The sequence below is a fragment of the Dreissena polymorpha genome, chromosome 14 (genome assembly GCF_020536995.1).
Source record: "Dreissena polymorpha isolate Duluth1 chromosome 14, UMN_Dpol_1.0, whole genome shotgun sequence".
In the NCBI taxonomy this organism is placed as follows: domain Eukaryota; kingdom Metazoa; phylum Mollusca; class Bivalvia; order Myida; family Dreissenidae; genus Dreissena; species Dreissena polymorpha.
In genome coordinates this window covers 33400425-33412838 of record NC_068368.1, presented here as the reverse complement: position 1 = coordinate 33412838, position 12414 = coordinate 33400425, and the positions used below count along the sequence as shown (strand labels likewise).

General features: G+C 37.2%; 1 protein-coding gene and 1 long non-coding RNA gene across 3 annotated transcripts in view; one reads left to right on the top strand and one right to left on the bottom strand.

Moving 5' to 3' along the window:
* The first annotated feature begins 560 nt into the window (after nt 1–560).
* LOC127857754 (uncharacterized) lies at nt 561–10904 on the top strand. 2 transcript variants are annotated; one of them, XM_052394412.1, is made up of 4 exons: nt 561–805; nt 7863–8264; nt 8945–9148; nt 9532–10904. In XM_052394412.1, the coding sequence occupies exons 2-4, from the start codon at nt 8167–8169 to the stop codon at nt 9566–9568; spliced, it is 339 nt and encodes a 112-aa protein (XP_052250372.1). In that variant the 5' UTR covers nt 561–805; nt 7863–8166; the 3' UTR covers nt 9569–10904. The 2 variants fall into 2 exon arrangements, with proteins under 2 accessions (XP_052250372.1, XP_052250374.1); XM_052394414.1 differs by lacking the exon at nt 561–805 and adding an exon at nt 7068–7170.
* Nucleotides 10751–12414, bottom strand: part of LOC127857755 (uncharacterized) — a 31235-nt gene continuing 29571 nt past the window's right edge. The window contains exon 2 of the long non-coding RNA XR_008038616.1: nt 10751–11748. This is a non-coding gene — a long non-coding RNA (uncharacterized LOC127857755). The remainder of the gene's footprint in view (nt 11749–12414) is intronic.

Sequence of the window (12414 nt, the reverse complement as noted above, 5' to 3'; positions counted from 1 at the left end):
AATGTAAGACGTTACAACATATTAAATCAACATCCGCGCATAGATTTTGCTGGTTCTTAACAATTGCATAGCGTCATAAAAACACGTGGTGATAACTATTCAAATATATATTACCTGAATTATTGTAATCCAAGTATAATGACCAAATCGTTTTTCTTTGAATTAAAATTGATATGCATTAAATAATCAAAAGTAACGAATGGGAAATCATTCCAGGCAAAGATCTGATAATAAATTAATAGATCTCCAATCTAGTACGAGCAGTTTGATTGATATTATAATTGAATTTTGTAAGTTGAAACAATACATGTTGTGTGCTATGGAACCTTTTGAAGACACTGTCGTCACGAAACTCTTACTTGTGGTTCAAAGGCCATTTTCATTTTGTTAAGTTCATTAAACGTAGTTTTTTGTCTGCGAAAATCTCTGTTTTATTTTTCCTCGGGACATACATGAACACTAACATATATTCCATGTGTACATCGCAAGGTAGATAACTTGTCATACACAAAAACTTAATTAAATACGATAGATATCATTGGAACATAATTTCATTCACTTTATCTGGTATAAATTATTTTGCGTAGCGAGTGATCAATACCTGTATACAGACTGATTTTTACCGATATTGGAACACACAGTCATTGAATGCGAATGATTAGAGTAGATTTAGTTAATAGGTTTAAACACATGTGTATGCTTGTAACCACTAAATTTAGCTTTACGATCGTGTATTTAAGTGTAATAATCCGTACGTAAATATTACGCATACATGGAATACGAAAAAAATATTGTCGCACGAATGGTAAGTTTTATAAGCAAAATTAAATTTCTTTAAATTTCGAGTTATTTATCAAATGTCATGATCTTCACATGATATTACAAGTCTTAAAATTCAGTGCTAAATCATCCATTTGATTTCTAATTGAACAAATGCTTCCATACACATACTGTATTTTGTAATGTAAATATAAACAAAATTAATCAACTCTGTGGTACTTGTAATACAATGGTGTTATGAAGTCAGGGACGGATTAAGCACTAGGCCAACAAGGATGCAGCCTTGGGCCCCCTATTTGTAGCTCACCTGAGCACAATGTGTTCATGATGACCTTTTGTGATCGCCTTTTGTCCGTCGTGCTACGTGCGGCGTCAAGATTTCCCTTGTTAACACACTATATGCCACATTTTTTCACGGCCGTTAATCACGGGCGACACCTCCTTTTTGCGATGCATTGATAAATGAGTCAGTGTTACTTCCAAGGTGGCGCTAAGGACCGGATGCTATTAAATGTCACGGGTAATTCTACATAGTGAGTTAGTGTACTATGTTTTTATGGCCCGAATTTGGGCATATAGTGGTCTGTCTGTCTGTCTGTCTGTCTGTCTGTCTGTCTGTCTGTCTGTCTGTCTGTCTGTCTGTCTGTCTGTCTGTCTGTCTGTCTGTCTGTCTGCCTGCCTGCCTGCCTGCCTGCCTGCCTGCCTGCCTGCCTGCCTGCCTGCCTGCCTGCCTGCCTCTGTCTGTCTGTCTGTCTGTCTGTCTGTCTGTCTGTCTGTCTGTCTGTCTGTCTGTCTGTCTGTCTGTCTTTCTGTCTGTCTGTCTGTCTGTCTGTCTGTCTGTCTGTCTGTCTGTCTGTCTGTCTGTCTGTCTGTCTGTCTGTCTGTCTGTCTGTCTGTCTGTCTGTCTGTCTGTCTGTCTGTCTGTCTGTCTGTCTGTCTGTCTGTCTGTCTGTCTGTCTGTCTGTCTGTCTGTCTGTCTGTCTGTCTGTCTCTCTGTCTGTCTGTCTGTCTGTCTGTCTGTCTGTCTGTCTGTCTGTCTGTCTGTCTGTCTGTCTGTCTGTCTGTCTGTCTGTCTGTCACACTTTTGCTTTTAGGTTTCGAAAAATGCTCATATGGACAAGACCTTTCCATACGCACAAACATGATCCCTTTGACCTTGACTTTGAACTTATGGTCCGCCTTTAGGTTTCGAAATCTTCGTTTAGGTTTCGAAATAGCGTTTTTCGGGGGAGTATGTCTTCCGATGGAGACAGCTATTGTTTTCAACATATGTCGCATTATATTTACATATAATTAAAGCCCGTTTGGAAACGTGATGACCTTTATAAGTTGTGGCATGGTAAAGATTTTAACATAAAATCGATATATTTTGCCTGTGTGACGAGCACATTTCCACCCTATGAAATCACTTACAATATCAAACCATGGCTTTGAACATGTATACGTTTCCTGATGCACACAATTATTGGCTTTTTGTTATTCTAATATATAATTTGATGTTTTTCCAAAAGCGATGGAGCCAATGCCGCGGAGGTGGCGCTAATGTCAGGAGGTGGCGCCAATGTACTATTTTAACTATTTTAATTTTCGATGCCGACCATACACTTTTTTTCGTATTCCAGGTTAAGTGTTTGATCTTTTTAATGAAATATAATAAAAAAGTAAAGTCTCTAAAATTATGAAGAAACATGAGTTGCAAAGAGATTTTTAAATTTCTGTTATTGAATATACTACAAAACTGGAATGACGCTTGAGTATATTAAGCATAAAGGTAACGATTAAAGCCTAAGCTATCCCATTTTTCGCAAATATTATTAGGTAAGAATGGCACATATTAGTCTATTTAAGATTCGTTGATCTTCGCCTTTTAGTAAATTAAGCAATTTTAATAGGGGACAAAACTCAGCGTTTCAAGAAGTCATATGTTTTTATTGTCCCCTACCGGTTTCACCGGAGGGGACTTATGGCTGTCAGTCTGAAACTTGAAACATGGATATATGGCAATATGGACATTATGTACGTCATTTCATTTTGTTCCTACGTCAAAAATTCTGGTTGCTATGGCAACAAATAGACTAGAAATACTGCTGAAAATGGTGGTTTTCTGGATCCAGCGATAACTTCAAAAGTTCTTCATATTTTTTCATGAAATTTTAAACATGGATAGATGACAATATGGGCATTATGCTCGTCATTTCATTTTGTTCATACGTCAAAAATTCTGGTTGCTATGGCAACAAATAAAAAATAATCTGATAATGGTGGAGCCGGTAGGGGACCATATTGCTTGGCAATCTCATGTTACTTCGAGAATATTTTTTTGTATTGGACCATTTGTTGTAGAGAACATGAGAATGTTGAGAATTTAATAAATGGATTTATTTAATATTACATATTTTGGGTTTATATAGTACAATATGTTTTTTCAGGTTATTGGCTTCTTTATTGAGTGGATTACTCATATATATATATATTCACATATTAACATCATGTTTTTATATAGTGTGTATATGTTCTGTATAAATTTGGATTTAAGTATATACGTTGAAAAATACAAAGAAATATTAAAAAGGAAAATCATCTATCAAATGTAATGTGATGATTTATATACTGTGCATTGGCGCCACCTCATGTTCATGGCTCCACCTCCTTGGCATTGACTCCATCTCTGTCGGAAACAATACAAAATTATCTAAAAGACCTGCAAGATTTCAATGTGTCTGTGTATTCAGCAACTAGTATATGTTTAACGCAATCATTTGATATCGTTCGCGAATTAATCGGGTGGAATTTTGCACGTCAGACAGGCATAATACATTGATTTGCTTTCAAAATCTCCGCCATGTCGCAACTTACAATGGTCCTAAAGTTTCCAAATTAGTTGTGGTTGTATGTTTATGTATATTTGTGGATGAATAAATCTTCCCTGAATCACACTACATTGTCCGATCTTTTTTTAAATATTGCGAAATATGTTGGAAACAAGAAACCGTCGGAGACGGGTGATGCTCCCCAAAGGTTTTTTGTCACAATACTGCACTATATATTCAGATAAAAGGAAACGTCTAGTAGTTGGGGGGGGGGGACAAGAATTGCACTATATGTACAGTTAATGGAAAATTTCAAAGGGACATAACTCTGTGAAAAATCATCCGACCAGAACCCGCTGATAATATACACATCTCCTCTTTGTAGTGAAGCTTCCCATAAAGTTTCATTGATTTCCGGTCATTAGTTGCTGAGAAATAGCCCGGACAAGAATTGCACTATATGTACAGTTCATGGAAAATTTCAAAGGGCCATAACTCTGTGAAAAATCATCCGACCAGAACCCGCTGATAATATGCACATCTCCTCTTGGTAGCGAAGCTTTCCATATAGATTCATTGAATTCCGGTCATTAGTTGCTGAGAAATAGTCCGGACAAAAATTGTGCACGGACGGACACACGGACGGACGGACAGACAAAGCGGCGACTATATGCATAAAAACATATAAAACCTACCCCCCCTGAAGAATTATCCGTGAAATTTCAAAACATCCGTACCTTAGCGCCACCTCGGAAATAGCATTGGCTCATTTATAAATGCATCACAAAAAGAGGTGTCGCCCGTGATTAACGGCCGTGTTTATTGTCCGATCTTCATGACATTTGGTCAGAAGATTTGTGCCAATTAAGTCTTGGACTAGTTCGAAATTGGGTCCGGTTGGTTGAAAAACATGGCCGCCAGGGGGCGGGGCATTTTCCCTTATATTATGGCAGCCAGGCTATAGTAAAACCTTGGTAATACTCCAGAGGCAACATTTATTGTCTGATCTTCATGAAATTTGTTAAGAAGATTTATACCAATGCTATCTTGAACGCGTTGGAAAAAGGATTCCGTTGGTTGAAATACATGGCCGCCATGGGGCGGGGGATTTTTCGTTAAATGGCTATTGTAAAACCATGTTAATACTCTGGAGGCCACATTTATTGTCCGATCATGAAACTTGGTGAGAAGATTTTCCCCATGATAAAATGGACGGGTTCGAAAATGGTTCCGGTTGCTTGAAAAACATGGCCGCAAGGAGCGGGGCATTTTCATAATATAGCTTTAGTAAAACCTTGTTAACACTCTAGATGCCTCATTTATTGTCCGAACTTCATGAAACTTGGTCAGAAGATTTGTCCGAACGATATCTTGGATCAGGGGCGTATCCAGAGGTTTTTAGAGAGAGGGGGGGGGGGGAGGCTCAACTTGGGATGGGGTGCGGAACGGATTTTTTAATGGCACCTTGAAATGGTGAAATTTCCTGCTTTCTAATCAGCAATTTGCATGATAAAAGTGCATGTAAAACAAACAAGAACTTGAGTGCATACATCAAGTGTGACAGACACACAGGGGTAAATCAAATATCTCCCAAACCACTAAAGTGGTGGGAGACATAATCTTTATGACCAGAATTTTTTTCGAGTGTTGCCTGTTGGCGTTTTATTTTGAAAATAATTTATCTTTTTTATTTATGAACATCAAAGCAGTTAGCTCAATTTGTTTAAAAAACACACAAACAAATTAATTGCCATTCATTAAGTGTGCTGTTGAATCTCACTGGCAATAACTTGCTACTCAACAGGATTATCACTCTCAAGAGCAATTAAATTCATCAAATAAACTTGCCGAAAATTAATGATGATTGTCAATTGCATTCGTCTAAACTCTTTAATTGCAACAAATTGGAATATTGTTTTTCAAAAGTCCCATGCTACAGCCATTTGTAAACATTTCCTAGAGATAAATGTATCGATAAATTTCATTAATTGAATGTATCTCCTTCAGCCAATCAAATAGCGCAGTTTATCACTTACAATCAATGAAGCGTGCAGTTTAGCTGGCGAAGGTTAGATCGTCTGGGGGCTAAATCACACTAATCGATAGCTGTTTATGGCTCATTAGGGGCCTATGACAGGAAATACACAAGTGGATATGTTTGAAACTTTAAGGGACTGATTTAAAAAATTCGTATCTAGCCAGCCAGCTGGGGGGGGGGGGGGGGGCTTCAGCCCCTAGCCCCCCACCTAAATACGCCCGTTTGGATGACTTCGAAAATGGTATAAAAACACGGCCGCCAGGGGCGGCATATTTTTCCATATATAGCTATCGTAAAACCGTGTTACCACTCTAGAGGCCACATTTATTGCCCGATCTACATGAAACTTGGTCTGAAGATTTGTCTTTATGATATCTTTGACGAGTTCAAAAATTGCTTGCGGTTGGTTAGCATCATGGGCACCAGGGGGCGGGGCAAATTTTTATAACATGGCTATTTGGCTTTGGGAAAACCTTTTTAATACTCTAAAGGCCACATTTATAGTCCGATCCTCATAAAACTTGGTCAGAAGATTTGTCCAAATGATATATTGAAAGAGTTCGAAAATGGTCTCCGTTGGTTGAAAAACATGGCCGCCAGGGGGGCGGGACATTTGTCCGTATATGTCTATTGTAAAACATTGTTAACACCCTAGAGGCCACATTTATTGTCCGACCATTATGAAACTTGATCAGAAGGATTTTCCCAATGATATCTTGAAAAAGTTTGAAAATAATTCCGGTTGGTTAAAAAACATTGCCACCAGGCGGCGGGGCATTTTTCCTCTTAATGTCACTTTTATTGTCCAATCTTGATAAAATTTGGAATAGTCACAATATTTGTTTTAATGATATCTTGGATGTGTACGCAAATGGTTTTGGTCTGTTGAAAAAAAAACGTGGCCACCAGGGGCCGGGGAATGTATCCTTATATAGATATATTAAAACCTTTTTAGAACTCTAAAAGTAACATTTATTGTTCACTCTTTATGAAAGTTGGTCAGAACATTTGTTTTAATGACATCTTGGGCTGCACAGAATAGGCCGGTTCATTTGTATCTTAGGTGAGCGACTTTAGGCCTTGCAGGCCCTCTTGTTAAGGGGCCCCCAACGGCAGGCAGGGGCGTTCCTAGGCATACGGCAGTACGCCCGTGCGTATAATTCAGTTTCAAACTAAAAAAAGAAAACTCTTAAAATTCGAAAATGCAATAAAAAGTGAGGGCTAAGGGGGTCAGGGGTATAATTATGTAAACAAGCAAACAAGACGTCCACTTTTAGAAAACAACAGTGGGCACAAAACACAACACAGTCTTAAGTCTAAACATACGAAGTAAAGTATTTTTTCACTCATGAGGGGTAGTAATGTGTCATTGTGTAGTCTTTACTCGTGTTACGACTGTTCTGTCGCCCTTCAATTTGTTGGGAACCAATATTCGGACACGAGAACCAGATTATGTTTATGGCGCAAAGTTTCAAAATGTCTGCGAACGCTCCGTTTATCCAGATGTTTTTAGAGATAGCGTCAGCGAAATATGTTCATTAGGTGAAACTTAGAAGCTAGCTTTTTTGACAGAATATTACGACACTAACCTATAGGGTATTTCACTGACTTATCGAATTACTGACACGAGCCACAAGGATATCTCACTGTTTCTGAATACTCCACAACTCTGATCACAGACACCCCCCCCCCCCAAAAAAAAAAGACAATAACACGTGCGCAACTTAGACCAACTGTTACTTCTTTGGAAACTTACAACCCTTTATTCTCTCCCACACATTATCACGCGTGAAAACTGTTTGAGAAAACCCCTGAGTCAGAAATGGCTGACAGCATTGAGGCTACAGTCTATTGATTGTCAATTATGATTGATGACTTTGGCCAGCTGAAGCGCCGTAGAAGAGACTTAATCAAAGGCTGCAATCTGTTACATGTAACATGTGTGTTAAGTTAAGTTAATAAAATAATTTTAAATTGTTTAACTTGTTTTGCTATATATGATGTAACTGTCGGCTGTGTAAAAATGACAGTTTTATGATCTTTGTGGAGGTAGCATTAAGTATGAATTTCAATATACAGAAAGGGACCAGAGGAAGGAGGCCCCCGTAACATGTGCAGCATTGGGCCCCAATACAGCTTAATCCGGCCCTGTATGTAGTATATAAATAAACTCTTTAAAAATAACTAAACATCTCGCTCACACATAAAAACAGCATGCTTTCGTTTCACTGCAGAGATCAACCAGAGGAGGTTAGCAGGTCTGGATACCGGATTAACTATCAAAGAGTCGCTGGACTTTGGAGAAAACCTATGCATGCCTGATGATGCTATATAATTCTATATTTAAAAGCGCCCAATATTTATTAAATTCTATATTAGCATAGGAAACATTTCAAAGCAATAAACACCACAACATAATTCTCTTTGCAAGTAGTTTTTATTCATTACAAGGATAATAACAATTTGAATTTAATCAAGTTCACGGTACGCGTGCCTCGTCGGTCCATCTCTAGTTGCTAAACACGCATACAAATAATCATGAACCTGAACAAACTGATATTTGGGGTGTACAAGTGCAATGCCGGTCATGAGCATAGGACAGAAGTGGACATGAGGGACTGCAATAATGTGACAAGGTGAAAACGTGGTTTCATATTCATTTGTAGTTTGTCTTTTGTCTCAATAAGCAACAGCAACAGGAAAAAACAACAGAACAAACATGAAATGTAAATTTCCATAACTTTCCAGCGCATAATTACTGTTTAAGGTCAGATTGTTCTCAGCATATCAATTATTATTCTGCAAAAGATTGTATTATTTACAACTCCATTGGGCGTCACGATTTGAATAAACTAAGTAAAGGTCCACTATACCATAAATATTACATACAGAATAAATTCCTCGAAGTTTGATCAATCATAACACATAGTTAAAAGTTGACCGCGCCATAGTAATATTTTTAATATGGACTTCATGAGCAAAATAAATATGAACAAGTAGTGTCTGAAAATACTAGGACCAGAGTTTTAATTTTCGGAATGTGACATTTTACAGTGGTTCGGTACATATATGTTCAAAACTGGACACGTCCGTGGGTCAAATGATATATATTTACTTATAACGCAATGTTCCTTCTCTCAAAAGCATTACTCAAGTGAGCAAACAGGGACCGTTCTGACTTTATTGTTAAATAAAGATGATGTACATTGAATTAGCAACTTATTGTATTCTTAGGTAATGTAGTGTTAACGGATAATAATGTTCTATATTGCAATTCCAAAAATGCAAAGATTCCTTTTAAAATTTTGTATTTCAGTGCAAAACACGCAAACGAGGCTGTCGATGCTTCTATGCAGTACGATTTAGAGCGCGAGAGACTCCGCGTGGAGGAGCTAAAAATAGCGCAGCAATATGAGGCGGAAAAACTTCGTCTGCAGGCCGAGACAGACGCGAGAAACTACGAACTGAAGAAACTGAAGTTAGAGTTGGAGCTTGAGAAAACCAGGTCTGAAAATCGAAGGTAGGTCTTCAGATGATACATAGATGTATTTGCCTAAAGTTGAATAGAACGTTAACGAAATTGTGTTAAAAGGAAATCAAATGCAAGACAGATGACATAATGCATTGAAAACATGTGCAACATAAAATATTGAATAGTAAACGAAGATAACACCATATAGTTTGTTATGTAGAAATCGCGTATGTAATAGAAATATATCACGTGATATTAGGTTAATAAAGATTCGTTGCAGTATCTTCAACGCGTTCTTTTTAAGGCGAAAAAGATCTCTGAAATTGTTGTTTTGTTCTCCTTTTGAAATAAAAAAATGCCACAGATACGTCTGTCAGTTCAGTATTGATAGTCACGTACGTCGTACGTTAACAGGTTATTGTTTACTTCAGAAATGAGCAGAAGTCTAGCGTCTGTAGCTCCATGTAGGACCATACCATCGCGACATCGCACAGTTTGATCAGCAACATGTTTAAACAGGATTTTATACTTCTATTCGATATATTTATGTGTTCGTATGTGTTGCAGCATTTACGCTTGTCCGTGAGTGTACTGAAGACATTCTTTTATTTAGTACTATTTATTTATTTATTAAGTGTGTGTTTATTATTCTTCTGTATCATACATCAATACATAGCCTGATTACATACAAGTTCCTTAGATTTGTTGTAAATCTTCACAAATATCTGCCATCTTTCTATTTTTTAAGTCAAACCCTTTTTAGCTTGTTTACTCGAGTGTATAATATGCCAAAATAAGGGGTAATTTTAAACTTTCGCATATACCTGTACCCTATATAGGCTTGTACAAGTTATTCGGTGAGCTAGTTTGTCAAAGATTGGTTTTAGAGATTTAATTCAAACCTTTATTCGCGATTTTAAATAGACGATATTTTTTGGATTTGGTGGAATATCGAATTGAATTCAATAGTTATCATAGAACATGATATTTGTACGAGTGGCGCATTTTTTTCTATGATCAATCTTGAATTAAAATCGATACTTTATCAAATCCAACAAATTTCGTTTTTGTTGTCTGCTTACAAATGATTATTTCTGTATTGTTGCCATTCCGGACAATATAATTCTTCTTTGGTGCCCCGCAATGTTATTGCATGTATGTTAAAGGGAAGCTTATCCGTATGTTTTAATAAACATTGAATGCAGCATAATCGCCCTTGATAACATTTGGGGGTCACAATGGGAAAACCAAACATATCTTCAAAAATTCTTACGGTTAATTAACCGTTTGAAACAGTGAAATATCAGTTTATATTCACTGATATTTCTCTATAAACTATCGGAAAGCATAAAATTATTACTGGTAATCCTCTAGACCAAAGTTTGTAAATCCCAATTAAAATTTGTACAATTTGAACACATTTTAATACTTAGAAATTTGTTTTGTATTAGCTACTTTGCCGCGAATTGTTTGTGCGGGTAGAGGTTCACTTTATGTATATTTACATGACGGGTGTGAGCAAGGTCAAAGTCACGAATACTAAATATAGAAAAATGGTTTCGTTAATATTTCTAGATCGAATTGAAGTATTGTATTTTTGTGCGTATATGGTTCGAATTGGGTCAATGTCATAGTAACTCAAAATCAAGGTTAATGTATATGTTATATTTATTTAAAAAATATAGAAAAATACTCAATTACTTGATCGCAACAATAACATACCAACTACAAAACAAAACGTTTCGTTTAGAAAGTAAAGGCCAGATAGTAGACACTCTGATAAGAACAGGATAAGTCCAGCGAACAGTTTTCCAAAAAGTCTTTGTTCAGTGTTTGGTTTCTATAATTCAGATTCATCGAAAAAGGTTTTAATGTTGTATTTTTTATAATTACAAGTTTCTGGATGTTTTACTATCTGTAGATTTTTACTGTTAATTTCATCCAGCATGAATGCATCTACGTATTACATGGCATGTGTATATTTTTTGTATGCAAATAAAATACAATTTCTTACGTAATGGGGCTGAAGAACTAACAATTTAACCAAAATCATAATGGACGTCATTAACAGAACTCCATACAATATACAATCAGCTCTATCAAACGCTAAACCAAAATGTCCAGAAGCCTGTGTGCATAATGATATTTTATGATATCAAACCGATCCAAAAACATTTCACCTTACTCTTCAAACGCAGATCTTAGATTTAATACATTGCATGTTTACAACTTCCTATTACAACTATTTCCGAAGAAAACCGCACACTGATCAAACGGATTTAAGATCAGACACAGTTATTGTCTTCACGTCGCTCATTCGCACATACGCCGATGGCAGTGTCCCAATCGGTGTTTGAAGATCACCTACTTGCACCCTCTGTCCATCGATGTCCAATCCCCGTAGCGTACCCCGCACGCGCGATTTCCCGTACAGGCTTAGCTCCGCCTCCTGTCCGTTTAACGCGCCAATCATTCTCAGAAATCGCTCTCTCAGGAACGTGCGCGTCTCCTGCTTGGACACTTCCGTAACGAATGGATCCATCTGTGTCCAACGATTCTTCTGCGTGTTCCTCACTTACTTCAACATCGACTTATGAGATATAAGTGCCACAGGGGATGCTTTTTGTAATCGTTCGCGGTATTCAGACCTGAAAAGAGAACAACATGGACGTATTATCATAATGCACGAGATTCAGTACCCAGGTCAGTATCATAAAAGCATTAAACTTTAGCCATTCGATGTCAAACAATATTATTAAATAAGATACATGTATGTTTTTCAAATATGCCCTTTTAAGCAACGGCTGAGCTCTGCGTGAATCAAATTGTGATACAATTATGATATTATAGATTCTGCAAGTTGATTCCGCAAATTAAGGTTACAATCTAGAGTGATAATTACACCCTTGATACATGTGTCCAATCGAGGTGTGTAGAATCAGCTGTGATTGAGTGCTGCGATACAGATGAGTTAGGAGGTTTGTAAACACTCCAAACTGGACATGTTTGTGTTAAGGTTAATATTCCGATCCAATACGCCCTCTACACTGGCTTTTTCATGGTCATTACTTCATTTGTTTGTGCAAATAATCCTAAATGTAAAACATGGAAACACCGCAGTGATCGTCGCGACCCTTTCGTTCAGGAACTTAATCAGAGTTTTGCAGAAAAAGGTAGATTAAATACACGCTTGCGGTTACCCAAGTTCCCGTAAAAGCTAGAATATCATACCAATTGAGTTCAGCGTATTAAATGTCTTACTTACTAACGATACTTTGAACAATGAAATGGATACAAGAAATTTGGTCAGAGAT

What these genes read in the sequence shown, in the direction of transcription:
- LOC127857754 (XM_052394412.1), top strand. Translation starts at nt 8,167, where the DNA reads ATGAACCTGAACAAACTGATATTTGGGGTGTACAAGTGCAATGCCGGT. An exon ending in GACTGCAATAATGTGACAAG is followed by an intron (nt 8,265 to 8,944) that starts GTGAAAACGTGG and finishes TTTGTATTTCAG; the next exon opens with TGCAAAACACGCAAACGAGG. An exon ending in ACCAGGTCTGAAAATCGAAG is followed by an intron (nt 9,149 to 9,531) that starts GTAGGTCTTCAG and finishes TGTTTACTTCAG; the next exon opens with AAATGAGCAGAAGTCTAGCG.